We start from the raw sequence: 26,045 nt of genomic DNA, 5'->3' as shown, positions 1-26,045 counted from the left end.
CAAACTCAGTTTCAGGTATCTGGTTGTTGGCATAAGATCTACAAAGTTCTAATGAGTTACAGAGAATTTTCAACGAGATAGAATTGTGTCTTCCTTTCTATTTTGTTGGGAACTCACCTGGCAATCTCAAAGTCAAGAAATTGTTCTCCTTGAATTCATTATCAGCAAGGATCTTATGCTGGATCTTTTTCCCCCTTCCTCATTTGAGTGTCCCATTCCTGGCAGTGTTCAAGGCCAGGTTGGATGGGGCGTGGAGCAATCAGCTCTAATTGAAGGTGTCCCTGCCTGTGTCAGGGGGTTGGAATGGGGTGAGCTTTAAGGTCCCTTCCAACCCAAACCATTCTAGGACTGTACAATTCCCACAAAGTTCTTGAAGTAAGCAACTTATTCTTTGTTTCTTGGAGCTTATAGTCTTTGAATATAAAAGTTTAAGGTCATTTTAGGGTCATTTCTCAACATCACATTGGTAATGATTAAAAAAATAATTTCTATTTTTTGAGTGATTTTGGGGGTGTATTTGTTTAGGAATTTACTTCTGAAATACTTTTTGAGTACTCCCTTGTTTTCCTTTTTCTATTTCTTACAGATTTTTAGGTTTTTAAAATATACAGAGAACATTTATATATTGAAAGCATAAACTATCCAATGCCATGTTACTTATACTTAGTATTATTTACATTTATTTTTTCATCTACATGTGTTCTGTTCTTCCACAGATTGAATGGGAGAACCTTACTTTTCACTTATCCCAGTGCTGCTTTGCTTGTCCCTCTCAGAGTTAAGGACCAGTAAAGTGAGCATACATTATAGCTGCTTTTCTTTATAAAGTACCTTTGACATACATGGCAATCAGGACACTTTATTTTAGGGTAACCCCCACCCTTCACTAAGCTCAATCCTGAAAAGTAAACAACACTTGGGGCAAAAAGGTTTGCTTGGCAGAAAGATTGAGCTAACGTTATGGATAGGGCTCAGTTTTGCAAGGCTGAGTGAGTATTATGGCCCCAGTCCCATAAGGCACTTGAGCACGAGCTTTATTTTAAAGCGAGTAGCAGGTTGACTGATACCCAGGAAGACTGAACCCAGATAACCCTTGGCACTACATGAGGAGGAGGTCTTGGTTTACTTATGCACTTATGCCATGGCCAGGGCTGGCTTCTCCAGCATGCTGATGGGGTGGCAGTGCTCAGGTCCTTGGTGGCACCACTGGGGTTTGTGGGGACAACAGGACCCACTGGCTACCTGGGCACATGCCAGGATGTGCTGCTAAGGCCTGATGCCTTGCATGGGGGCTGCAGGCCTGGAGAGCAGGGACGGGGGAAGGAAAATGTGTGGAAATGCTCCCTCACACCAGGCAAGAAGCTTCCTCCACCCAACAAATTCTCAGCTGTCTCATGAGGGCTTCTGTGTTCAATCTGTCCTCTTTCCTGAGCTAAGGTCATGCACGTAACTGCTCTGCACATGAGTTGTTCTGTCTAGGAGGAACAGAACTGATCCATCAAAGGGACTCCTTGATGAGGGAAGAGGGAGTGAGTAGAGGGCTGATCTGTCAATCAGCTGTCAGGCATCCTGGCATTTTCATGATAAATTAGGCCCTGTGGATGCTTTGTGGCTTGGCTAACAAAGAGACCGATTTTTTTTTCTTTACCAAATTCCCTATTGCTGTTTCTACACTATATGATTTTACCAAGATTATTTTATTATACTTTGAAAATGTAATACAGCATTGAATAAAGAATAGAAACCATACACATATTTGAAGATTAATTGTATATCAAGTTCTTGTTTTCTTTGGTGTAAGATTGTGATGAAGCTGCATTCTTAGTGTATCACCAGCATCTGCTTAATAAGGTTTTCTAATTTTCTATGCTTACTTGTTTGTATGCTTTTCCTTCAGAGACCATTTGTTATTTAGTGCTGCTGGGCGCTTGCATGTATGTTCCATGGTTTTATATGCATTTCTAATGTTTAGTGAACAACCCCTCATTTTTGGGGTGTGCGGTAGAAGTTACAGAAAGAAGCATTTCTTTCCATAGAGTGAAATGAAACACATCGATCTTTCTTTGTTCTCGTTAGTGTGTTTGCATATATCACTAGTGCTGGCTGTTACGATGTTGTTTTTTCCCTTCCTGAAACTGATTTACTGTCTGAATTGTCTAAAATGCTATTCTTTTGGTGTTCCTAAGTAACAGAAATCAGACTTCTCATTTGAAATAATATAATATGGTTGTAATAAAATAACAGTGTTATTAACTCAGTGTAACTCAGTGTTACAGTATCTTAGATGATATTCCTTTTATTCTTATGCTGCTGCATGAGTAGCATTCACTAAGTAGAAGCGGCAAAGTTAAGGCCGTGTGTTTCTGTCTTCCCAAAAAAGTCCATCAAACGATGAAACTTTCCTATTTTGAGCCAGCTTGGAAGTGGATTATATAAAAAAAACCAAGGCTTCAACCGTACAAAAGTATATTTTTGTGGAGGTGGCTACTGATGGCAACATGTTGCAAAGAAAATAAGTGGAACAAAAGGTTAGTTCTGATTCGATAGACATGGTTAGCATTGAAAACAGACTCACCTCCCACACCGCATAGCAATGAGAAGGGAGCTTGGTGAGAAAGTTCAAACTGCAGAAGATTATCCTTTCATAAATAAATTTCTTTAACAGGCCCCTGTTGAAAATGGTAAGCTTATACCTCTGGGGAGAGCTACCTTTCTAAAGAAGTGCTTCTGCCACTTGCAGTTTTTGGAAACTTTTAAATCTTCTTGAGCAAAAGTAACAAACTTTTCACTCTTTTACATAAGAGACACATTTTCTGTCCAGAGCGGGTCTATTAATGATGAATTACAGGAGAGAAAAACAAACAAGCCTGAGATTTGCATAGCAAAATATACCTTTATTTTTTTTATTGCTGTGTGATTGAAAGCTTCTCCAACTTCCAGATTACAGTATCTTATACATTCTTATACATACATTTCACTCACTTGCTGTGAGGGCGCAGTTTGCGTTCATCTGACACAAAACATTCTGTTACAGTGCAACCCATGTTCAGAATTATGGACTGAGAATATCCAAATACAAATAACCTGTTTAATAGTCCAGTGTAAATAGAGCAGCTTTCTACATATACTGAACATAGTTCTAAAAGGCCATATTCATATCGACTGCTACAAAGTTGAGATGTAATAAAAAGTTGTTTAAATAAAATTTTTATTTTTTTAAATTTACTGTTTTTGCTCTGTTTCAAACGCATCTTCTAAAGAAAGTGGTAGGTCTTGAGTGTGGCAGTGATGGTAATACATCCAAAGTGTATGTGTCCTATTTAAGTAGTAAATTGTAAATTGATGTAAGATTAGTTACAACTGTTATACTTAAATTAGGTCCCAGGTAAGGACTCAAGAGCTAAGTCTGGTGAACTCCAATGGTAGCATCCATGGTGAACATGTTTTCTGGGATACTTTGATGATGTGACATCAAGCATGCATATTTTTATGTGTAACTGATTAGTTTGACATTTATGTGACTTTTCTAACCTCTCTCTTGCAAACTAGGTATTATGTCCATATACCTGAGGTGATTGAGCTTTTTTGAATTAGAAGATATTTTAAAGCAAGTCTGTCTTACATTTAAAAGACAAACTAATCATGTTAATTTACTGCTTTTTTTCCTCCCCTTTTCATTAAGAGCAATGTAAAATGTTCATAATAAAACATGTTGAAATGGCTGCAGTTGTGCTTTTTTTTTTTTTCTTACTGGAAACTGGCTTGCTCACTGCTTTAATACAATTTGCAGTCTCCCAGTTCTGCAGTCAGATTCCTGACAATGATATTATTTATTGTGTAAATATATCTTGATAAGGAAACGGGAGTAAAATGCCCGTAATGAACTATTGAAAAATTTAGAAAGATTCCCCAAAAGGTACAATTTGTTGTGACATTTCAGCAAGGTGGGGGAGAGCTTGGTCAAATGTGCCTTAGTCAAATGTGCCTTCATTGGATATGAACTCTAATCTGAGAACAATAAAATTATGCTGCATATGGTAATTTTAATATTTAGTTGGCAAAGGTGGAAGGCAGGGATGGGAGAGAATGTCAGTCATTTTCTTAGTTACAGTTAACCTCTTAGAAGGCTGGGAGTGGATTTATCTATATTTGGAAGGTATTTGTTTCAATGCCAATGTTCCTATTAGTGACAATTCTCAATTTTGAAGCATATAAATAAAAGGAAAACTAATGTTGTAGAGAACTGCTAAGGAAGATCAGGAAAAGAGAAGGCTCTGCAGAGAATCTATAGCAGTCTTCCAGTACCTAAAAGGGGTTGACGAGAAATCTGGAGGGGGAGTTTAACAGGGCATGAAGGGATTGGAAAAGAGGGAATGGCTTTAAACTGACAGAGGGGAGATTTAGATTAGACATTAGGGAGAAATTCTTCCCTGTGAAGGTGCTGAGGCGCTGGCACAGGTTGCCCAGAGAAGCTGTGGCTGCCCCATTCCTGGCTGTGCTCAAGGCCAGGCTGGACATGGCTTGGAGCAACCTGCTCTAGTGGAAGGTGTCCCTGCCCATGGCAGGGGGTTGGAACTGAATGAGCTTTAAGGTCCCTTCCAACCCAAACCGGTCTGGGATTCTATGATACAGAAAATAGAGCAATCTTTTATGTGGCACATTTTTATGTAACTTAAGATTGTGAGTGGCTCTTCTTTGTGCTGACTGTTCCAATTTCTTCAGCCTTTATTTGTTAAATTCCTTAGATTTCTGACCATTTTCATTCCTTCATTTTAAAGTCTTTTCAGATGTGCAGTTGTTTCCTCAAACAGCCTGAGACCTGCAGAACCAGGCCTTGTGGCAGGCAGTTTGAGACCAGCAGGTCCCTTCAGCCACTTAGGGAATTCAGAGGGAAGGAGGAGTGAAATGAATTTTTTGTGGGTTAGGAAAGGGTAAATCTGAGTCTTTGGAGCTGTATCAATCCCAACGCATCCTCTTGTAGGCAAGTTAGGTGAGGACAGTAGGATTCTGAGGAGGCAGATAGCTGTTAGAACTGCAGTATTCATTCTTGAGGACTATGAGCAAACAAAGCTTCATTTCTTCTCTTGGCCTGTTTTACGTGCCATGTGTACCATGAACATCTATGTGCAGAACTTGGTTATATGAAACCGTTGGGGATTCTGCTTTGCAGAAAGCAATGAAGGCTTATCTTTGTACTGGTAGGCACCCATCAGTAGTTGTAGTATGTAGACTGGGATGGGTTTTGGTTTGGTTGAATTTCTTTTTTTCCAGAATGCATAAAACTCTTCCAGGGAAATTGTGTTTCCTGTCAACTTTTCAATACATTGTTATTTTCTGGTGTTTAGGTAGGGTTAATATGGCCTTATTTTGGTAATGGTTATGGACCTTTTGTTTTTAAGCTAATGAAAACATTTGTCTTATTGCTCTGAAGAGTTTTCTGAGCTGTACAGAAGCCACAAGGAGATTAAAACAAAGTGGGAATCACAATCTAGGTTTTTGTTTTTCAGGACCCCCAGGTTTTAAAGCTTAGCGAATATGGAAGATGACTGTTTTAGACATGCATTGTGAAATGAATTGCTTATGCTTTTACTGTCATCCTTCCAAGTACTAAAGGGAACCATGCATATACAGGGTTTGCAGGTTTTTGATATCTACAAAAGCATCACAACTGTGAAAGTGTTTTCAATTCAAAGAGCTGCAGAATGTGCTGTTTTGAATCCCTCTTCAGTTTCCACAGAGTCTTATGGAATTTAAAAATGGGAGGTCAGATTCCCAAATAAATGGCATTTCAAACTTTATTTGATTAGGGCATTTCCACTGTGACATGGATATCTTTAGTTTGGTAATTCAATCACAAGTGGAAGCACATTCTATACATCTTGTTAGGTTTGCCCTCTGGCTTGTGGTGGTGGGATAGTCTTTTTCATATATATCAGCAAACTAAGTAATTTCTTCTCCTGTGACATTCTTCTGTATTGTTCCCATTTCGCAGGCAGTCTAAATATCTATTTAATGGAATAAATGTTTTTCATACAGGAAAATTCCAGTTAGGAATCCATCTTGGTCTTAAAATTAACTCTTTGGAAAATTAGTTAGAAGTTTTTCCTTTCCCCATGGATTAGGCTTTGAGGGTTACCAGCAGAGCAGTGGGATGAACTTCATGAACCTAAACGATGACTCTGTATCTCCTAGGCCCTGTTGCACATAGAATTGCAGCTACCACAGGGAATAAATTTATTTGGTGGTGTAATCCTTCACTGATGGAAATAGCAGTGCTTCTGAGCTGTTAGACAAACATCTATAAAATTAGATTGGCTTAACTGAATGCCAACAGTAGCTACTGTACTTTGCTTCATACTGTAGTTGAATATGCAGAATGCCAGTGAAGTTTTAAAACCTAAGAGAAAATAGCCAAAAGCAGCACATGTTCGGATGAAGAATTTGGTCATGCATGTTCTCCAGCAGCTGGTTTTATTTTAGGTTTAATTTAAAATACATTCAGCTTAATTCCGTATTCAGAACCATCAAAGCCTACCAAAAATCCTCAGATTTTGTTTCACAGAGATCATTATCAGGTTCTGAGCAATTGTATGTTTATGACTTTCATATTTTGCATTTCTGGGGTTTCATATACTACCCAAGGGCATGGTCTAACTCAAAGAATAACAGGAAATGGCATGCTTTTCATTTACCCTTTTTCATTATTACAGACATACTATATTAAGACCTGTTTCAGAAACAAACCAGTTTTACTTTTTAACCTCCTATGTGTTTTATTAGGTTGCTGAGGTTTCCATTTTTTGTTTTTTTTTTTTAAATGATTATGAAAAGAAAGGATTCTGTGGCCTTTTCTATATGTACAAGTTGTACATACACAACTTGTCATACTCAAGTTGTATATGTAGGTCTTTTCAGCGGCTGATCAGAGCAGCAGAAAAGCCACAGAATAAATGAGAGGAGCCCTTTTTCTCTGTTTTTTCCTGGGAGATTGTTGTACCCTGAGGACCACTGTCCTACCCTTGTGCTTTTTCACCTTTCTGCAAGTACTTAAGCCCCACTGTGTTTTTCATCCATAAGCCATAGTGTCGTCCAGAGTAGTAATGCCCATAGAGACAACTTTAGGTAAAGGCAGTAAAAAATTTATGCTATGTATGTAGCACTGCTCTCCTATCCCAAATCATATTTTTTACATTAAGGAATCTCAGCCCCAAACACCTAGAATTTGGGCTTCAGGATTCACTTACACATCTGGAATGCAGGGAAAAGCTTTTGCTCCATGATTGCTCAATCCCTCTTTCTCTGTTCAATTATGGTTATAAGTTTTCATAGGATCCCATACTGGTTTGGGTTGGAAGGGACCTTAAAGGTCATCCAGTTCTGACCCCCTGCCACAGACAGGGACACCTTCCACTAGCTTCCACCAGGTAGCTCCAAGCCCCATCCAGCCTGGCCTTGAACACTACCAGGGATGGGGCAGCCACAGCTTCTCTGGGCACCCTGTGCCAGCACCTCAGCACCCTCACAGGAAAGAACTTCTTTCTAATGTCTAATCTGAATCTCCCCTCTGTCAGGTTAAAACCAGTCCCCCTTGTCATGTTGCCTTGCAAGAGTCTGAAATTGAAGATAAAATTGTAACTGTGGTAGATTCTTTGTGTGGTAATGAAATTACCTCAGGTACATATATATGCTGTATCTTTGGTTTGTTTTCTGCAACCAGATGATGACTCTTAACCTCACTGGTCTGCCAAGCTTTTGCTTTAAGAGCTTGCTCCTAAATAAGACCTTAGGTGCTATCTTAAATGTGCTGAAAATTGAGCTTTTGGCTTATTTTTCACCTAGATTTGGGAGAATGTAACTCAGAATTTGCAAGATCAAAACCCTGATGGATGCTTTTTAGGTCAATTTTACAGTGGTCGTGCTCAAATAAGGAGGTCAAAGGAAGAATGCTGAGCCGTGGATGCCAATGAAATAACTGCTGTCTCCTGTTTTGCATTAAGCCTGTGCAAATGAACATATAGTTGGATATGAACTGACGATGCTTTGAAGAACAAGAAGGCAAGCAAGGGCTTTTCCAAACTGGGGCAGAGCAACTAAGCCTGTCCCATGATCAAAGTATGCGACCTGACAGGTCAGCTCTGCCATCAGCACAGCCATGAGCCTGGTGCCATCTGAGTGAGAGTGCCAGTGCACCATTCAGGCTGCAGAGCTGGGATTAGAGATGGGATGCAAGCGAAGTAGCTGAAACAGTAAATTAGTTTTTCCTTTTCTATTGTATTACATGGTTGTGGACCTGATTTTTGAGGACAGTGCCTCTTGACACATACACTGAAAGGAAGGACCAGTGGCTTAACTTAGCACTAGTTTAAGCTAGTAGTGCTTTCTTGTGGCTGGATAAAAGTGGAAATGAAACTCTTCTCTAGTGCACTGAAGGAAGTAAATTGTGCTATTAGTGAAAAACATGGGTACGTGCTTTGAAAAACAGATGCACACAGACCATATAGCTCAAATCAACAGTTTCCAGTTCCTATTTTAGGCAAGTAAAGCAATTATTGAATGAAACAAGTTTGTGTATTCAGGGCAGTTTAATTACAGCCTTAAACAATAAGTTGGGATGCATTGATGATTGCCAACTCCTGTTGCTATGCTGGGCTGCTGGGTGGTCTTGGACATTAACTGGGTGCATCATGCCTGGATTGTCTGCATGTTTGGGTCTGCAAAGGCAGCCTTGGACCCACTGAGATGTTTGCGAGACCATGATCTTGTGAGATTTATAGCCCAATTCTGCAAATCCCCAAGTTTTAGGTAGGCAAGTATCTAATCATGCAGGCACCTTGCCAGAGCTTTTGAACTCGGAATGTGATTTAATTGTCAGAGACCTAAATTGATTGTCAGGAGCTGGTCAGTTCCAAGCCTGTCTTATATGTTTGTCTCATTTTTGACAGGGAGCTTTTCCTGTGCTGTTTGATAATATGGTTTTAGATAGTGTGTTTTGCTTCATTTTTCTTTTTTAAATAGCTGTTTATGAGCTATCTGAACGTAACTTGAGTTATTTCCTCTCCTAAAATGCAAATTTCTTGCTCCTTTCTTTTGGAGTGCTTAGAATGTGTGTTGAATGATTGCACTTTGACTACACCAAATTCCCATCAGTCTTGGTACTGCTCTAGCCTCCAGTTTTTCTCTGGTATTTTGGCATTATACAGTGGTTTAAGCACTCAGTGCCCTATAAGGAAAGGAAGTCCTATGTGCCTTTTAGAGGTAGCAAACAAAACCACCGAATCTCAATCTTGTTTTGTTCACTTCACCACATGTGAGATGAGTCTTTAGTAAAGTACTAAAGTGAAACAGAGAGTGTAGAAGTTTGTACACAATTATGTACCAGTTGTTTTCTCCTGCTTTGGGCGCTTGCTTGGTTTGGGTCCCTTTCTGGGATTTCTTGTGCTTTGATTCAGGATCTGTATGTCCCATGGGGACATCCAAATTCTAAATCCCCTACTCTTATGTGTCTTTTGGGTAGGAGGAGGGTGGTGTTTACCCTTAGGTGACTTACCACAAGCCACAAAAGAAACAAAACAGTTAATTCTTCAAATCACAGATTGGCTGAGGTTGGGAGAGACCTTTAGATGCCATCTAGTCCAACCCCCTTCTCAGACAGGGTAACCTAGTGTTCAGAACTAGGCACAGTACTCTGTGTGGCAAGGTGTGGCCTTTCCAGTGCTGAATAGAAGGGAAGGTCACCACTTCCCCTAATATAGCCCAGGATACCATTAGCCTTTGCCCCTAGGGCATGTTGCTGGCTCACTTAGAATATTCTAATACCCAATCCTGTGCCCTTTTGGGACATCTTTTCCATGCAAATTCAGGTTCTGTCCCAAGAATCCCTGTTTTCTGTCAACTTGCTGCATGTACTAAGTGGTCTTCAAAGCCCCCCCCCCCATGTTCACTGTGCTGCTGTTGATGTGGTATGATACAAAATGCGCTGCTTTACTGCATGGTTGATAAAGCATGATTGATTCTTGATAGCATTGCTAGCACTAGTTCAGCATGTTGTCAGAGCTGGTAACTCAGTTACTGACAAAAGGTGATTAGCTTTTGTTAAGTGGAAGCGTCTGTGTAACTCACTGTTCACTACACCTGATGGACCTGCTTGAGTTTGTCAATCTTTGAGTATGAGCAAACAATAGAAAAGGAGATGTCCTAAGGCAAGCTGGAGAACCGGCTATTTTGGTACCCTCTATAAGCAGCACATCACTGCTGCATCAGAAGTGATTTCCTTAGGAGACAGGAGAGAAGTCTTAGAATTTGCTTGTATATGTCTTCATAATACTTGAAAAAAGGGCAACTGCTGTTGCCCTGATAATTGTGCTACATACTATTGCTAGAGGTCTTGAGTAATTCCTCAAGTCTTCAGTGTCATCTAAAATTGCTTATTCACATTCAGAATAAAAGGCACTAGAAAACATGTTGATTTTTGACAGCATCAGTCACCAAATCATAAGTCAAATGACATATCTCATGAAAAAAAAAGAAATGAATGCTTTTACCAGTCTTTTCTAATTATTAGATTCCTATTATACAGACAATGGGTCATCTTGACCTCCTTTGAGGTCTTGACATTGTTATTGACACGTTCATTTAGTGCTTGCATAGATTTACAGCATCATTTCAGCTCATGTGATGATGTGAAAGTATAATGGCCTTCTGCCTTCCTACCAAGTTTTGTTGGGTCACTTCATAATGTCTTTTGGAAGAGAAAGTTCAGGCATTTCATCTATCCAACTAAATGCTTGTAGTAACAATGAAAAAAAAATCTTTGAAGGATATAAATTTTTTTACTGAAAATTGGTGTTTTCCTACTCTTCATAATAATTTTTGGCAAGTGTTTTCAGGGCATGTATATCAGTGGTCTTCAATATATGGGATATACGTGACTCTTCTTGTATCTTAAGCCTGGTCCACATTTGCAGCTTTAGCCAGCCCTAACAAGGATGCTCTCTTCCCTGTAAATATCCCCCAAACATGCTCAGATATCACTTCAAGTGACAGAAGCAGGTTTCCTGAGAGAGATTTGGAGTAAACTCTTAGAGAATGTTTCCTCCATGTCTTTTCCTGAAGCTTGGTTCCTAGGTTATATCTACCTGCAGAGAACGGGGGCGTTTTGACCAGGAGCTGTCAAACTGTGATCCTGAGGTCCAGTCTCCTCTGTGTGGACACTCTGCCTGTCCTTTTACCTTGGGCTTGTATCCAGCTCCTGCAACCCTGCTTTCAAGCACCCTGCTGGAGGAGAGGTACCTACACAGAGGTTTTGAGAAGCATTTCAAATTATCTGAGAACACAAACAGTTATGTAGTTTATTTGCATAATCAGATGTCTAATTAATGTAATATTTTACAGACACAGCATAAGTCATGGAGTAAGCAAAAATTAATCTTGTTCTGTGTTACTGTTCATCACCTTCTTTTGGATGGACTGCATAATGCTAGGCACATGAAAACCGCTAGGAAACAATTCTGTTTACATTACGTGAAGAGTGGAGGCAAAACACTTGAGGTAAAAGCCTGTGTTTAGATCAAATATAACAAAAGGCCTGTGGGGATGGTTGTTTTGGCTTGTGCCTAAATACCTGAGTGGTCATACCCCCCTATGAGACTGTGGGACTGACTGTGCTGAGGTGATGATCAAAGTAGATGCATTTAGTGAAAAGGGTCCCTCTCTTGCTTCAGAGACCTCTTGGGCATCATCAAGAACTATGGTACAGATCAACATTGCTAGAGTTAGCTTAATTAAAAAATGGCATATTTATAGCTTCTTGTGTGACTATCTTCTAACCTGACTTAAAGCAAATCTGGAGAGGGGCTTTTTGCAAGGGTCTGTAGTGACAGGACAAGGGGAAATGACTTTCAACTGACAGAGGGGAGATTGAGATGAGCTCTTAGACAGAAGTTCTTCCCTGTGAGGGTGCTGAGGCACTGGCACAGGGTGCCCAGAGAAGCTGTGGCTGCCCCATTCCTGGCAGTGTTCAAGGCCAGTTTGGATGAGGCTTGGAGCAACCTGCTCTAGTGGAAGGTGTCCCTGCCCATGGCACTGGGAGCCAGTTAGTGCTAGGGACTTCTGTCTGCAGTCAGAATTCCAGCAGTTTGGAGTTTAGTCTGTACAGTGTGTTTTTCTTTACATATATATAAACATTTTACATATGTGTGTGTGTGAAATCTATGATCCATCTTTGCTGCTTTTTGTACTTGGTTATTGGACCTTTGAAGGAAAAACTATGAAGGGTTTTTCTTAGTTCCATTTTAACTTTGCAGTGATAAAAGAAATGCCAATGATATTTGATAATTGCTTTTACTTAAAAATAAGAATACATGAGAAACATGTAACATGCAATCGCGTTTTGACGTACTGTAGTAAGTTTGAAAAGTGCTAAAAGGGAAATCTGAATAAAATCTTTCTATTGATTTTCTTCTTGCATTATCTTTCAAGTTAGCTAATTTTTCAGAGAGCTTTTGAAATGACTTACTCGGATTGAGTCAGAGTGGAATTTTGCTTCCATACTAGATTATTGTAATTAATTATAAAATTGAGTTTAACCTGTCTAGGTTGTCAATATCCAAAGACAAATGCTAGAACTAATGAAGTACAGGAAAGATTAGTTCTGGATCTTGGGGATGCTGTCTCTCAGGTGCCGGTTTTGTTCTGGCTTTATAAATCATTACCACTTCTCTTTTCATCTGGGGAAATATATATTTGAATTGAACAAAGATGTTTAGAAAATCCTACCAAAATAGGCAAAGTTGTTGCCTTAAAAGTTGTTGTCTGCTTAAAATATTTTTACATGTGGAGATAAGCTGCAGATAGTTTGGCCTCTTGACCAGCGTATACAATTTTAAAAGCCAGTGAGAGCAAAAATGAGTATCACTGGAATTTATGGTGACATTTTGTTTAGGTGGAAGATGTATCGCATTCTTGAAATACCTGATACTGTGTAAGGTATTTCCTTATTTTACGTTTTTTCCAGAAATCCTAGGCTACTATCCCTGTGAACAAAGCCTGTATGGATGCATTCACATGCAGGCTTCATGATATACCCAGTTGCTTGGCTTGGTACAGGTTATCAAACCAATATTTCTGTACGATGTTGTGATATAAACCCCCATCATTTGCATTTTTAATTTGGGAGAAGGTCTTGTAGCATTTGGTTCACATAGCTGCTGCAGAATTTGAGCACTGTTTGTGCCTGTTCTTGATACCTGAAAGGACGTTTCTTCTGCCACACACAGGATCATAGAATCATGGAATAGTTTGTGTTGGAAGGGGCCTTAAAACTTATCCAGTTCCAACCCCCTGCCATGGGCAGAGACACCTTCCAGTAGAGCAGGTTGCTCCAAGGCTTGTCCAACCTGGCCTTGAGCACTGCCAGGGACAGGGCAGCCACAGCTTCTCTGGGCAACCTGTGCCAGCACCTTCATGACACCTTCATGGTGAAGAATTTCCTAATGTAAAATGGCTTACATGTTATCAAAAGTGCCCCCACTCCTTTTTGAGCACTGAAAATGAGTGTTTTGCAACAATACTATAGTAATAAGTGACAGCCACTCCAAAGGAGAGGATTCTGTATTTACATAATGAACTTCCCATAACAAACAAGATAACCATTGGTGTCTTGTGTCATCAGTAATGAAGTGATAAAGCTATGTCTGACCCAGAGGAAGCGAGATCCCAAAGTGAACATGCAAGCTTGAACATTCAAAACTTGGTTCCCTGTAATTCTGTGTCTTGCTTCCCTCACTTCAAACTTGGCATCTAGAATGAGCAAACTCCAGTTACAATTCAAACAGTGGTTGTGGCACGTGTGCTCTGGGGTACGGCTGCGCTGATGCCTGCGCAGCATCAGGATCTGGGGCTGAGAGCTGTATTTTCTCAGATGTTTGCCCAGATGCTGGGTTTCTTCAGAGATGAATAGGGTTAAAGATGAGGGGATTTGCTGGAAAATGTGTCAGCATTTAAATTACTCAAAGCCCAATCACTAGAAGGAACTTCCCACTACTGAAATCAAAGAAAATTACTGTTCTGAAGCAGTGAAAAGGTCTCCTGCTTTAGAGAGATAATGTTCTCTCGGCATCCAGAAGGGCATGACATTTTTCCCTTGTTTGATTATATTAGGTATATTAAACATGACCTCGATGTTTAAGGTTGCTCAAGCTGCAAGAGTTCAAAAGATTTTTGGATAAGATTTCTTCAATTTATTTTATTAAGCCTCTGCTATAATTGTAAATAGTCACTCTTTTAAAGAACAAATAGTAAGAGGTCAAATATTACATATTTATGATTCTGTATTTCATTGCAAAGGGAATTTCTCAGGAAAAGGAATGTAGCTATGGTGGTTAGAAAGATATTTAAGAATCATTGGTGTACAAATAAAAAGGCTTTAATTCAAAGAAAAGTGTATAGAAAAAGTGTTCTGAATGTTGACTCAGCATAAAGAGAACTGAAGAATACTAGTTTTTGGCTCTAGGTGTTCACTTTTAGAAGACAGGTTTGATTAAATATCATCAAAGAGACAAGGAATGGCATCAGTGTTATAGTTAAAGGAGAGATGATTTTCTAGCACTTTGTAATTTAAGATTGGCAGGCTTATTTTTAAGTTTAAAAATCATAGAAATAAATGAGCTTTGTCATTCTTTATGGTGTTTCCTGATTGTTCCAAGTACTAAGATTTGAATTTAGGAAAAGGGTAATATAACTATTGTTATTAATAATAATAATAAAACAATATCCTTACATGCCTTTCCATAAAGTCTCTCTTCAGCTCTCTTGTAGACCCCTTTAGGTACTGGAAGGCTGCTATAAGATCTGGAGCAGAACTGGTTAAAATTTTCCACTGAGAAATATTTTTTCCTTAAAGTACTGTGGTTCTGTTTGATATGCAGGAAATGGTTATTACTGGTTAGAAAGAAAACCCCAAGGTCAAGGTTTGGCATAGAAAATACTGACACTTCTGCAATTTAAAGAGTTGTTTTATTTCTACGGTATCAAAAATACAAATCAAAACAAAGTGTGTGTTTTCATTTGGATGCTTAAACTATTGATTTGCTGCAAAAATGATGACTCTAAATCTCTTTGAAAGTTCTCACAGGAAAACCAAAACACTTGGAGCTCTTCATCACTTGCATATACGAGAACCAGATTGCCTTTCTAGCCTCCCTGGTGTAGTTGGTTAAAACTGCCTTAAACCCATAGTGACTGAATTTGAGTGTACTTGATTTGAAGACATGAACATCAGTAACATGATGCAATCTAAAATGAATTTTGCAGAAACCTCTGCTGGGTATTTGGGTCTGCATGCTGCAGGAGACCGGGGGCACAGGAGGGAGAGCATCCTGTGGAAGAATGTGGTCCTGCTGCGCTATACTCTCTGTCCACCTCCAAAGGGTTCAAAAGGCATTTTTGTTGATATTTTCATTTGCACAGAGTGGGATTTTTTTCTCTTTTCCCGAGTGTAGGAGGGACTGAAGCAAACTACTTGACAAAGTTGTGTTTAAACCAGTGCTGTTAGTCCCTGGTGAGACCAGAATAATATACACAGTGCGTGTTGTTGAGTGAGGCAGCTGGCTCCCACTCTGATATGTCAGGATTAATCCAGTATGTTCTCATTCAATTGCTACAGCTTTAAGTTCTTCACAGCATATTATACTAGAGCAGGCCGTAACTCATACAAGTAAAGTTGATCTTACGTGTCATGCCTATAGACCCTCCAGCCTTTCATGTCTGACCTTTTTTTTTTCCAGAGGAAAATGCCTTGGCTTTACATAGCAGTAGTTTTCCTGGAGGAAATGGGCTGAGGTAGAGAAAATAGTCTTGTACATGTGCTGACATATACAACATAGTGGTGCAAAGGGGCAGAGAAAAATCTTTTGAAGTCATCTGTGGTCTGAAATACTCAACAGATTGGCAGTTGTGACTCAGTAAGGGTTTAAAACATGCAGGAAAATGCACAGACCATCAAGAATTCATGTCACCCTGGTTATAATGGAAAATGGAAGAAGGGAAACCAAATTCAGTGCTGTGTGGGATGATGGATTCTGTGTGATTAAGGCTTCTGCCAGTACCATGCCCACAGTAGGATTTCCTTTGTGACTTTCTCATGTATGCTTGAAGATTTAAGTGTAGGGGAAAACATCACAGATTACTTATTTGTGGATTAGAAAGGGGAGAGATTTGTCTTACTATTGTCACTTACAGGTGTTAGAGCAAATAAATGTGGCAGGATGCAGCAGTAGTTTCAGCTCCACAGAGCACAAAGGATAAACACAAGCTTGCTTTCTCCTCATATTGTGTTGAATCCCCTATGAGGGGCTTCAGGAAGGGCAATAAGGGCAAATGGCTGTGTGAGGTTGGTGTGATAAACCCAGGATCCAATGCACTGATGATTCCCAGGGCTGGAAATTCTCTTTTTGTTCTGTTTTGTCCAAGGAAAGACTTTATTTACAGTGATTTGTTGATGCTGACTTCTTTCGCTCATTCCCTTCTTTTAAGGGAACATTTTCTAGTTAAAGGCTGGAAGACTCAGTTGTCTTCTGATTACAAGCCCCTTCAAACACCAGATAGACTCTGCTCTCTTTATACAGGGCAGATGTTCACCAAAACCTGTGTATATTCAAACTCTGGGTATGTTTCTCAATAAAAGTTTGGTTTGGCAACACTTCCATCAGTCACTATTTCAGCCTCTTCCTGTGTGTATTATAGTCCAGGTATCAGGTCACAAATCCATGACTGTTGTCTTGCTGGTAGCACTACTCTTTGCATTGCCTCCTACCTTGGTCATTCTTATGCAGGGGACTAGTTTCCAGGTCCTGGTAAGGAGAATCCTTTTTCTGTCACCCAGATACCTTCTCTTGCGGTAAATGCCAACCACAGGGAACAAGCAGACCTTTGGGCAGTTGTAAATCACTTTCTCCATGCAAACACGGTTTTCCTTTCCCTTCCTTTCATACAGGTCGATAAAGTGTGTGGACAGCCCAAACAGCAAGAAGGGAACCTGTCATCAGACAATATAGTGCCAGTGAAGGAAGCGACTGCTGACACCCAGACATTTGTGACGGCTCACGCTAGTCTGAACAATAGAAGAAGGTAACCTTAAGGAACAGTTGCTTTGAAATAAACTGTCTACCTCACAGTTTGTATTAATGGCTTCTGGCACCATAGTGTTTAAGCCACAGCCAGGGTTCTGTCACCTTGCCTCTGTGCTACCCAGCCATTGCCATTACTGATAGTTACACAGATGTCTTTGTGGTATTTCACTGCAGGTCTCTTCAAGAAAAGCTTTTTACAGGCCAGACTCGATGTCATTACTTAGCATCGAGGTATTCCTTGCTTCCAGAAACTTCCAGTGAAAATGATGAAAGCTTTTCCTCCATAAGGCCAGAGTAGTTTCCACAGTTGGGTCTCAATTAATTAAAATACAACTGGTAGGTCTTTAAGGACTTAAGCTTATCCAGGGGCAGAGGTGGAAAAGAGGAAGTGGTGAAAGGGAAAAACAGAAAGTCAGTACCCCATTTCACAGGGCTGGGGAGGAGTAGTGAGATCCCTGGCAATCTCCTTCATTTGTTACACAACAAAACCAGAGCAGATGCATGTATGTTTAGGCTTCTCATGTCCATCTTGGCTTCTGTTCTTCAGTTGCTTGCCAGCTGAGACACTAGATAGATGAATTACAGCCACTGTCCTGGCATGAGTGTCCCTGCTCCCGGATCTCCTAGTCTTTCTTTCACTTTCCCTTATGTAGCTCATGTTCGCTTTCCTCATTGTAAGTGGGGAGGGAAGAATGTCTTTGCAGTCCCACTCATGACACGAATAGATGTCAGAGCTAACAGACCATAAAATCACAATGACATATTTCTGGCTAACACGTTCCCTGTAACACCAGCATTAATCTGGAACAACCTCAGCAAAGTGAGTGGAATTGTGCTGGGCTTATGCCTCTATCTGAGAACAGTATCTAATCTGTGCAGGGGTCCATGTGTGTCTATGTTAGATAGGTGGATGACAGACAGTAATAATGAAATTTACATAGCCTGGATTCTGGAGTCTGTGGTTTTTAGGTGAGATTTTTATCCATTTCTATCTTGCTTCTCATCTCAGCTTGCATGAATGAAACAAACACTGCTTTGAAAAGTAAAATTTATTTATAGCAGCAATGTAAGTTTTTTGATTAGTAGTGGTATTTTTATCCCTTTGGAATTGTTTTTAAAGACACAAGGTCCTAGGCCATCTTCTGTATAACTCATTGACTTCACTGGGACTTATATGTAAGCAAAAAGGCAAAATTGCCAACCTATGAACAGGTAACCTCTTAAAAAGATGCAATTTGGTGTGTTTAACAGAATGACAGCAGTTCTTTCTCACCTGGGAGTCTGCTCCTTCCCCTTCCCAACCATCTAGAATTATTTGGATATTGACCTGCAAGACCTGTAGATGGAAAAGAAAATATATTAAAACTAATATACTGTAAATTAGGCAGCTCCCCCAAATTGGTCTGCACTCTGAAATTCATCTATCAAAAAAATCTAAACTAAAGCCATCCCTACATAGGTGGCATTCAAACATTACTGAAATAGTGTTGGTCGGTATTATGGAGAGCTTATCCACCAAAAAATGAATGATGGAGCCATGCCATTTTAGTAACAGAAGATTATTTCCAGATTTCCCATAACTTCTTATAAATCTCATGGTATGAAGCTTGTACTTCTGGGAATGAATGAAGCAGTAAACAGAGTGAAAAACAGTGATTGGCTACATTGCTGTGTTGTTCCTCATCTGTCATTTAATTTATTATCTATTACATATGCTATCAATAAAAAGCAATCTTGGGTAATGAAACTTTAAAAAGGATGGGTGAAATCATTCCTGCAGTGGGTTGTGTAAAATGCACTCAGAGTGATAGATAACTGCTATAGGGGATCTGGATTATGAGAGTAATTATGTGAGAATCTTTCTTGGTGCCATTCCTTCTGGTGATGTAAAAAATGGAAGAGCAATAATGTCAGATGTCTGCCAGTTTAGGTACAAGGTCACACAGGAAACTGGCCTGACTGGATGAGTCTGGTCTGTGTAGTAGGCATACTTCCAAATGATCCTTAATTCAAAGGGAATATGGAACATAACTCCTGCCTTTTAGAATGAAGAAAGAAAAAGAGAAGGAAGGAGCCAGCACTCCTCAAGTGAACAGACAAGCTGTGGTGCATTCCCTTAATGTGTCAGAATATTCCTAAGCTAAAAGAGAAGAACCAGCCTAGTTAGCACATCTGTAGGAGAAACCACAATAGAGTAGCTTCTTGTCTTTTCTGTAGTACCTGCTTAGAGGTACTGACCCTTAAAAAACTACTTCCAAACCTCTTATTACCTACATATGTATGTGTGCTTCTTTGCAAGGCTGGTTACAAAATCAAGCTCTGTTTCCAAAGGGTCCAAGAACCTCTGTTTTCAGCTGTTCAGTAGAGCCAAGGCTGCTAGTGCAGTTGAAAAGTGGGATGGTGAAGATGGTGTCTCTTTGCCTGACATCTGTCTTCTGGCTGTGTGTTTCTAAGTCTGGCTGGAGGCTGTCCTCGCCCTCCCCTGCTCTGCACAGCATGGTCCTGCATGGTCCCTCAATTCACAGAGCAACTGAATCCTCTTTTGTGGAGGTTGAACCTTTTTCTTCTCCTCTTACTCTCAGGTTCCTGGAGTATTTCTCATCTTTATTTTCCACTGTATTCTATTCCTGTATATTTTTTTGTTACACAACACTGTGAGGGACAATAGTGTAAGAAGCTGAAACTGAAATAAATGATCTTGTATTAAACCTTTCCTGATGGTTAAGCTGAAAAGCATAGATTTGATTATTGTTTTATTTTCCATTACACAATTGTATTCAGGGATTAACTAAAACTGGCAGCATTGCTGCTGCAGTAATTTTGTTTAATGTGGAGGTTCCTATAACATGTAGTAGAGATGAAAAGAAAATTAAAACCGTATGATGGTACAGGGAATGTCCACGGCATGTACAGAATTTCGATCAGTGGAATGTTACTGCTGAGTTCAGCACAAAGTACTATTCTGATCAGGGTCTGGTCTCCTACCAAACCTGAATACCTGTCTTTAAACATATCTGCTGCATGTAATATTTCAAACCACTAAATATAGACTGGTTACACATCTGTACATAAAAACACATGATGTTTAACAAAGAACTGTAACATAGAATTAACTAGGTTGGAAAATAAGATCAAGTCCAACCTTTACCCCAGGACTGATATTAGGTGGCTCATTGGAGGAGAAAGGCTTTGAAATGATATTTCATTGGGATTTATTTGATATAGAGTGAACTTACAGATCTTTTACACAAACATTTTTAGTTGCTTTGAGAATGTTTGAAGTAAATAGCATCTATTTATTTTAGATTATCTGTTGAGTCAAGCATCATGTTATTTTGTTAACATTTGCATATTAACGTGGTAGTACAAAACAGATTATTAATGCCAGATATAAAGTAACTTACTATGGAATTGAATTGGACATTTCTGACTGAACGGCCAAAGCAGAAATTTCCTCAGCTCTGTATTTCCTTTGTTAAAAATGGTCATTTCCTTTTTTTGACTGGCTGTGTTGCAATCGGTGCTCCAGTGGTGGCAGGTAACACTCACCTGTTGCTTGGTGCAGGTCATAGAATCATGGAGTTATGCAATAGTTTGGGTTGGAAGAGACCTCATAGCAGCCCTCTCCAGGCTGAACAGATCCAACCTTCTCGGCCTGTTTTCATATGGGAGGTGCTTCAGCCCCTGATCATCCTTGTGGCCTTCCCCTGGACTTGCTCCAACAGTTCCATGTCTTTCTTACATTGGGGACACCAGAACTGCATGCAGTTTCCACTGACATGATTTGATAGCACATCCTGCTCTACTTACACCTCTACTCTCATGTATAAAGAAATGGCAACAGCTAGCGCAATGCGTGCCTTCAAACAGGTTCAACAATACTTGCCCATGCAGTTAACTCTTACTGAAGATAGTAAGGACCACCCTCAGCAGCTCTGAGGACACCCACAAGTTGGCAGCTTTGCCATCACCCTTTCTGAGGGCTAGTAGTAGGGGTGGCCACAGGAAGGGGGAGAGATTTTTTAGCTGGGCGTGTTATGATAGGATGAGGAGTGATGGCATTAAACTAAAAGAGGGGAGAGTAAGGCTGGATGCGAGGAAAAACCTCTTTACAATGAGGGTGGTAAAATCCTGGCTTGGATTGCGCAGGTTGCCCAGAGAAGCTGTGGCTGCCTCATCCCTGGCAGTGTTCAAGGCCATGCTGGATGGAGCTTGGAGCAACCTGTTCTAGTGGAGCAAACTAGTCTGTGGCAGGGGGTTGGAATGAGATGAACTTGAGGTCCTTTCAAACCCAAACCATTCTGTGATTCTATGATAAAACTACATCATGATGCTAACGTTAAAGGTAATTTTGAATGTTAATGAAGGGGCCTCAGGATATCAGTGCCAGAAAAAGTATTTGCACTAAATAACTACCAAGGTTATTTCCACAGTTCTTTACTCAATCTAAGGTTAGAGCCAGTCTCCCTGTTTTGTGAAGTTGGTTTAGTTTTTCTTAGTGGTACAATCTGACCAGAACTGAATAGCAAAAAATACCTGTATTTACATTATTCATTAACAGGCAGGAAATTGTTCATTGTACCAGAAAATGAATGCCCTTCCCACAGTTTCCAATCTAACCTGTTTGCCATTGTTTTCTTGCATAGCTTCATATATTTACAGTTCTTCCATTTGGTATCAGCTGTAGATAATTTAAGTACCACTGAATGGTTCAGATTTTTGCCCTGTGAGCTGTATCTGTAATTGTGCTGCGATTTGAAAAGGATTGGAAGAAACAACCCCAATTGTTTTTTAATTTCTTTTCCCCAGTATTGCATTGTCATTTTTAATTGCATCTATACTTTGAAAAAATCTCATGACAATTTTCCTCCCCATTTGTTTTCTTATGTTATCCTATGCATGTGCTTGTTGACCTTTCTTCCAAATAATTTTTACTTTTCTCTTTTGTTTCTCATTCTCTTGCCCTCATTTGCCTGAATTCCTGCTTCTCCCCTACTCCCCAACCTCTCCCGGTTGATGCTTATTCTCCCCGGCCTATTCCAGTTCTCTGCCTCTGAAAGCTTCAAAGAATGACAAATCAAGAAGTCTGAAAAAAGTCTCTCGGTAAGAACGGAACCAAGGTGACACACTTTGTTGTCTCTACACTGGGCTCCTCTCCATTGTAAGCTGCTGCTTCAGCTGTAATATAGAACTTGGCAGACTTCTTTTATACTGCGGGATGCTGGGAAACTGTGTGTTTTCTACCCTTAGTTTTATCCTGATTCAAAGTAAGTATTTCCACTCTTTAAGAGTAGAATCCTGTGTTTCCTAAATGCTGCTTTGAACTGTCAGAGCCCCACTCCGCTGAAAGCAATAAGGACTTCAGTCTCTTGGGGTTTGCTGAGGAAGACAAGGTTTAGACTGTTAAAAGGGTGCCCTTTTTCTCCTTCAATGAAAGCTCCATTTTAGAACCTTTAAACTCTTTAACACTGATGTCAAGCCTCTCATAGCTGATGCTCCCAAGCTGTTCTATCAGGTAAGTGGCTTTTCTGGGTCTAGCTTTATTCTAGGAAGACTTAGAGCTCCTATTTGTAAGTTAGTGGCCAAGAGGTGGAAATGGTGATTCCCTGGTTGTAAGCCCTGAAATTCCTACTTTTTTCTTTCCTAAAATAACAGCTTTCCTGCATTAGTTCCTTAAGACCACGTAATTAATTTAGCATGAGGAGAGAGCAGGAGCGGCCATGAGGGGACAACAGTGGCAGCCATGAGAGAAGAGCAGAAGCTGCCATGAGGGGAGAGCAGAGGCGGCCATGAGGGGAGAACAATGGCAGCCATGAGTGGAGAGGAGAAGCTGCCATGAGAGAAGAGCAGGGGCAACCATGAGGGGAGAGTGGGAGCAGCCATGAGGGGAGAGCATGGGCTGCCATGGGGTATGTGGGATGGCCTTGAAGGTAGATCTTGAGGGGAGATGAGGAGTGACCAGGAGAGGTAGAGGAGGCTGCTATACAGTGTGGGTCACTATGGGGGGCAGATGAGGGGTGGCTGTGACTGGAGATCATAAGGTGCAGCCATGAGGGAAGATCAGTTTTCCCCCAGTGCCATGGGTTAGTGATGGGCTTGGCAGTCCTGGGGTAATGCCAGGTAATGCCAGACTCGATGGTCTTAAAGGTCTTGTCCAACCTAGTTCCTTCTATGATAAACCAGGATGTGTCCTTTGGCCTTCCCAGTGGGGCTCTTGAGGGACTTCTGAAACAAGCAGGTAGCTCCATGATAGCTCTAGTTCAGTTTGTCTGCATCTTGTTCTCAGGATCTTTAACATCTTATACCAAACAGGAGTTTTTAAAGCTGTGGAGACAGGGTAATTTCTCATTCTTAGATGCTCTCGACTGTGTGCTGAATTAAAACTTGGTTTGTTAGAGTTTATTTTTATGGCTACCTCAGCCACATATATAATATAGGTATAATCAGCTCATACAAGAGGCAGCAGTTTGCCCACAAGGCATTTTTCCATACATACATGATCAGAAATGGGGTGTTTGTACTGGCCACAACTTTTGGTTATTCCCCAGTGCAGCAGACACAGCCTCCTCTTCACACGTGAGACCAGAGATGATGAGAGAGAAATTTCTTTCTAATGAGAATGTGACATGGACAGTGCTGATGGGGAGGAATCGGCCCCACTGCCTCTCAAGAAGATGACTTCCTGTATTGTTGCTGCATGTGTGGGGTGCTTCTAGCATGTTGCAGGTTTTGTGATGGGGCGTTAGCTTTTGGAAGCCTTTTCCACCTAGGAGGTTGCTGAGAACATTCTTCATTCATCTCCCGTGTTTGCAAGAAATAGAGAAATACTCACTTCTAGTAAGAAAGAAAAGCCTATTCCTTTAAGGATGATGCTTGCTCATAATTTTTTAAATCTGTTTATAGAGAAACAGTAGGTGTAGACTTTTTTCAGGTTTTGTGTGAGATGCGTTAATGTAATTTGTTAAAGCCACCCTTTGTGTGTAATTATTTGTATTAAGACTGGACAAGTAAGACTGGGTGAGATGTAGGAGCAGAAATACATTAGGAATAGAAATGAATCAACTTTGGTGACTTAATTCTATAAATCTTCTATACTCTAAATCTTGTGGAGGATTAAGTTGTCAGAGGGCTTAAACTGTAAGTTTACTGTTCTATTGTTAAATGTGTTCTTCCTATGTTACAGAGAGTTCATCAATTACATGAAGCGATCCCGAACCTTTTATGCCTCTATAGCAGAACGGCTCTGTGATGGAGACCTGGTGATGAGAGACAGCTCAACCTGCTGGAACGGAGAGGATGTTGTAGAAAGGTAAAGTTACGAGTAAAAGTTTGCTCTAATGGTGACTTCGTATCCTTCAGATGGTTTAGAAGCATTCTGAGGCACTGTTGCCAAGTTTCTCCTTCACAGTGAAGCTTTGCTTAAGTGAGCAAGGGTTTTGCTAAAATAAAAGGTTGTTAATGCTGAGGTTTATGTATCCATATTAAATACAGTGGAACACTTCCTGCCTTTGTAGAGCCCCTTCTTTTTGTTATAGGGAGATCTTGCCCTCTAAAGCTCAGTTAGCAAGCAGTACTCCAGTGACTGATGGGAGGTCCCTTCCAGTCTGCTTTTTATGGGCTTATTAGTGCAGAGCTGAACATCGTGTTTGGCCATAATTATGAAATATGCAGCTCTTCCTGTAAAGGCGTTTGAAAAACACAGTGACAAGACCTGACATTTCTTTTCAGATTTTTTGACAGACTTTGATTAACAACTGATTTAGGAATTGAGCAGCATCCTTACCACAGCCTGTTCTGCAGGAATTCTTACATAGTAACCGTTAAGAAATGCACTGTTTCGTGTTGGCAGAGCAGCTACAAGATCTGTAGGGTGAAAAGATCTTTCTAGTTTGTCAGCTACTTTTTTCCCCTTCTGTATTTTATCACAGTCTTTCCCATTACCGTTTAGAGTCTAAACTGAAAATACACTTGCATCCTCCATGAGCTAAACTTCTCCCTGCCATTTCTCTTGCTCTTGTATAACTTGAGGCTATGTTTCCCTGAAGAGAAATAAAGGTGTTCAGAATACAACTGTATCTGTTACAATCACTGTCAAAGTAGACATCAGTTTTTGCAGTGAGAGCTGTTTGGAAGTATGCCAGTGAGTGGTTTCCACAAATGTCTTTTTGTCTAAACATAGATATTCCATGGGATTATGTTGGCTTTCATGATGTTTCTTTCTGAGGTGTATTTTGTGGTCTGTAGCAGTTGTAAAAGATAAAGTTCTGTCATTCTGTTTTCTTGCTTTAAAACAATTCTCATGATTGAATCCTAGGGAATCATTCCAATGTGGAGCAGAGAGATGTTACAATTATAGGCTGTCCCATTAAAGGGAGTTTTGACTCCCACACAGCTCTGCTTAGATATGTCATGTGTAAATAACTTCACTTAATTCCATCTGAGATGTTCAGATATAAACGTGTTTAACACATTCAAAGAGGACTATAAAGTTTAATATTTCAGCATATATTGGCATTAAAATTAATTGTAGAATTGTATATTTGAAGATTTTGGCAAAAAAATGCAGTACTCTAAATATTACTGTACAGTGACTACATTTATTAGTTTTTAGTGTAAAAATAATGGAGAGGAAGTGGGAAGAATATCAGTACTTCTAATCAGTATTTCTATTTCAGAGTCCCTTTTGCTGGTAACATATTGTTGGATGCACAGTTAAGCTTGGCAGCTGTTTTCTGGCCAAAAATAAAACAAGAAATGTATTTTATATATCAATTCTCTGAACAACACCACCAACAAAATTGGTTTATTTTTTTATGCTATTTTGCGGGAATTAGAACTACAAAGACCATCTGTAAGCATGGCTTAAGCCAATGTAATATTTATGCTTCTTCTGTCTACCCTTTTTCTCATCTGTCCTTG

At 40.0% G+C, this 26,045-nt stretch overlaps 1 protein-coding gene across 6 annotated transcripts in view; it reads left to right on the top strand.

The window, feature by feature from the left end:
* Positions 1-26,045, top strand: part of LOC134165373 (glypican-5-like) — a 391,916-nt gene that overhangs the window by 140,386 nt on the left and 225,485 nt on the right. For 5 of the 6 annotated variants that reach the window (XM_062622059.1, XM_062622061.1, XM_062622058.1 and 2 more), the window contains 3 exons: positions 16,991-17,124; positions 22,170-22,229; positions 24,310-24,435. In XM_062622059.1, coding sequence (XP_062478043.1) covers positions 16,991-17,124; positions 22,170-22,229; positions 24,310-24,435 — 320 coding nt within the window. The remainder of the gene's footprint in view (positions 1-16,990; positions 17,125-22,169; positions 22,230-24,309; positions 24,436-26,045) is intronic. The other variant, XM_062622056.1, reaches the window with a different exon arrangement.

This window comes from Pezoporus occidentalis, unplaced genomic scaffold (genome assembly GCF_034315485.1).
Source record: "Pezoporus occidentalis ecotype Australia unplaced genomic scaffold, CSIRO_AGI_Poc_V1 ctg239, whole genome shotgun sequence".
Taxonomy (NCBI): domain Eukaryota; kingdom Metazoa; phylum Chordata; class Aves; order Psittaciformes; family Psittacidae; genus Pezoporus; species Pezoporus occidentalis.
This window is presented reverse-complemented; position numbering and strand designations above follow the sequence as displayed.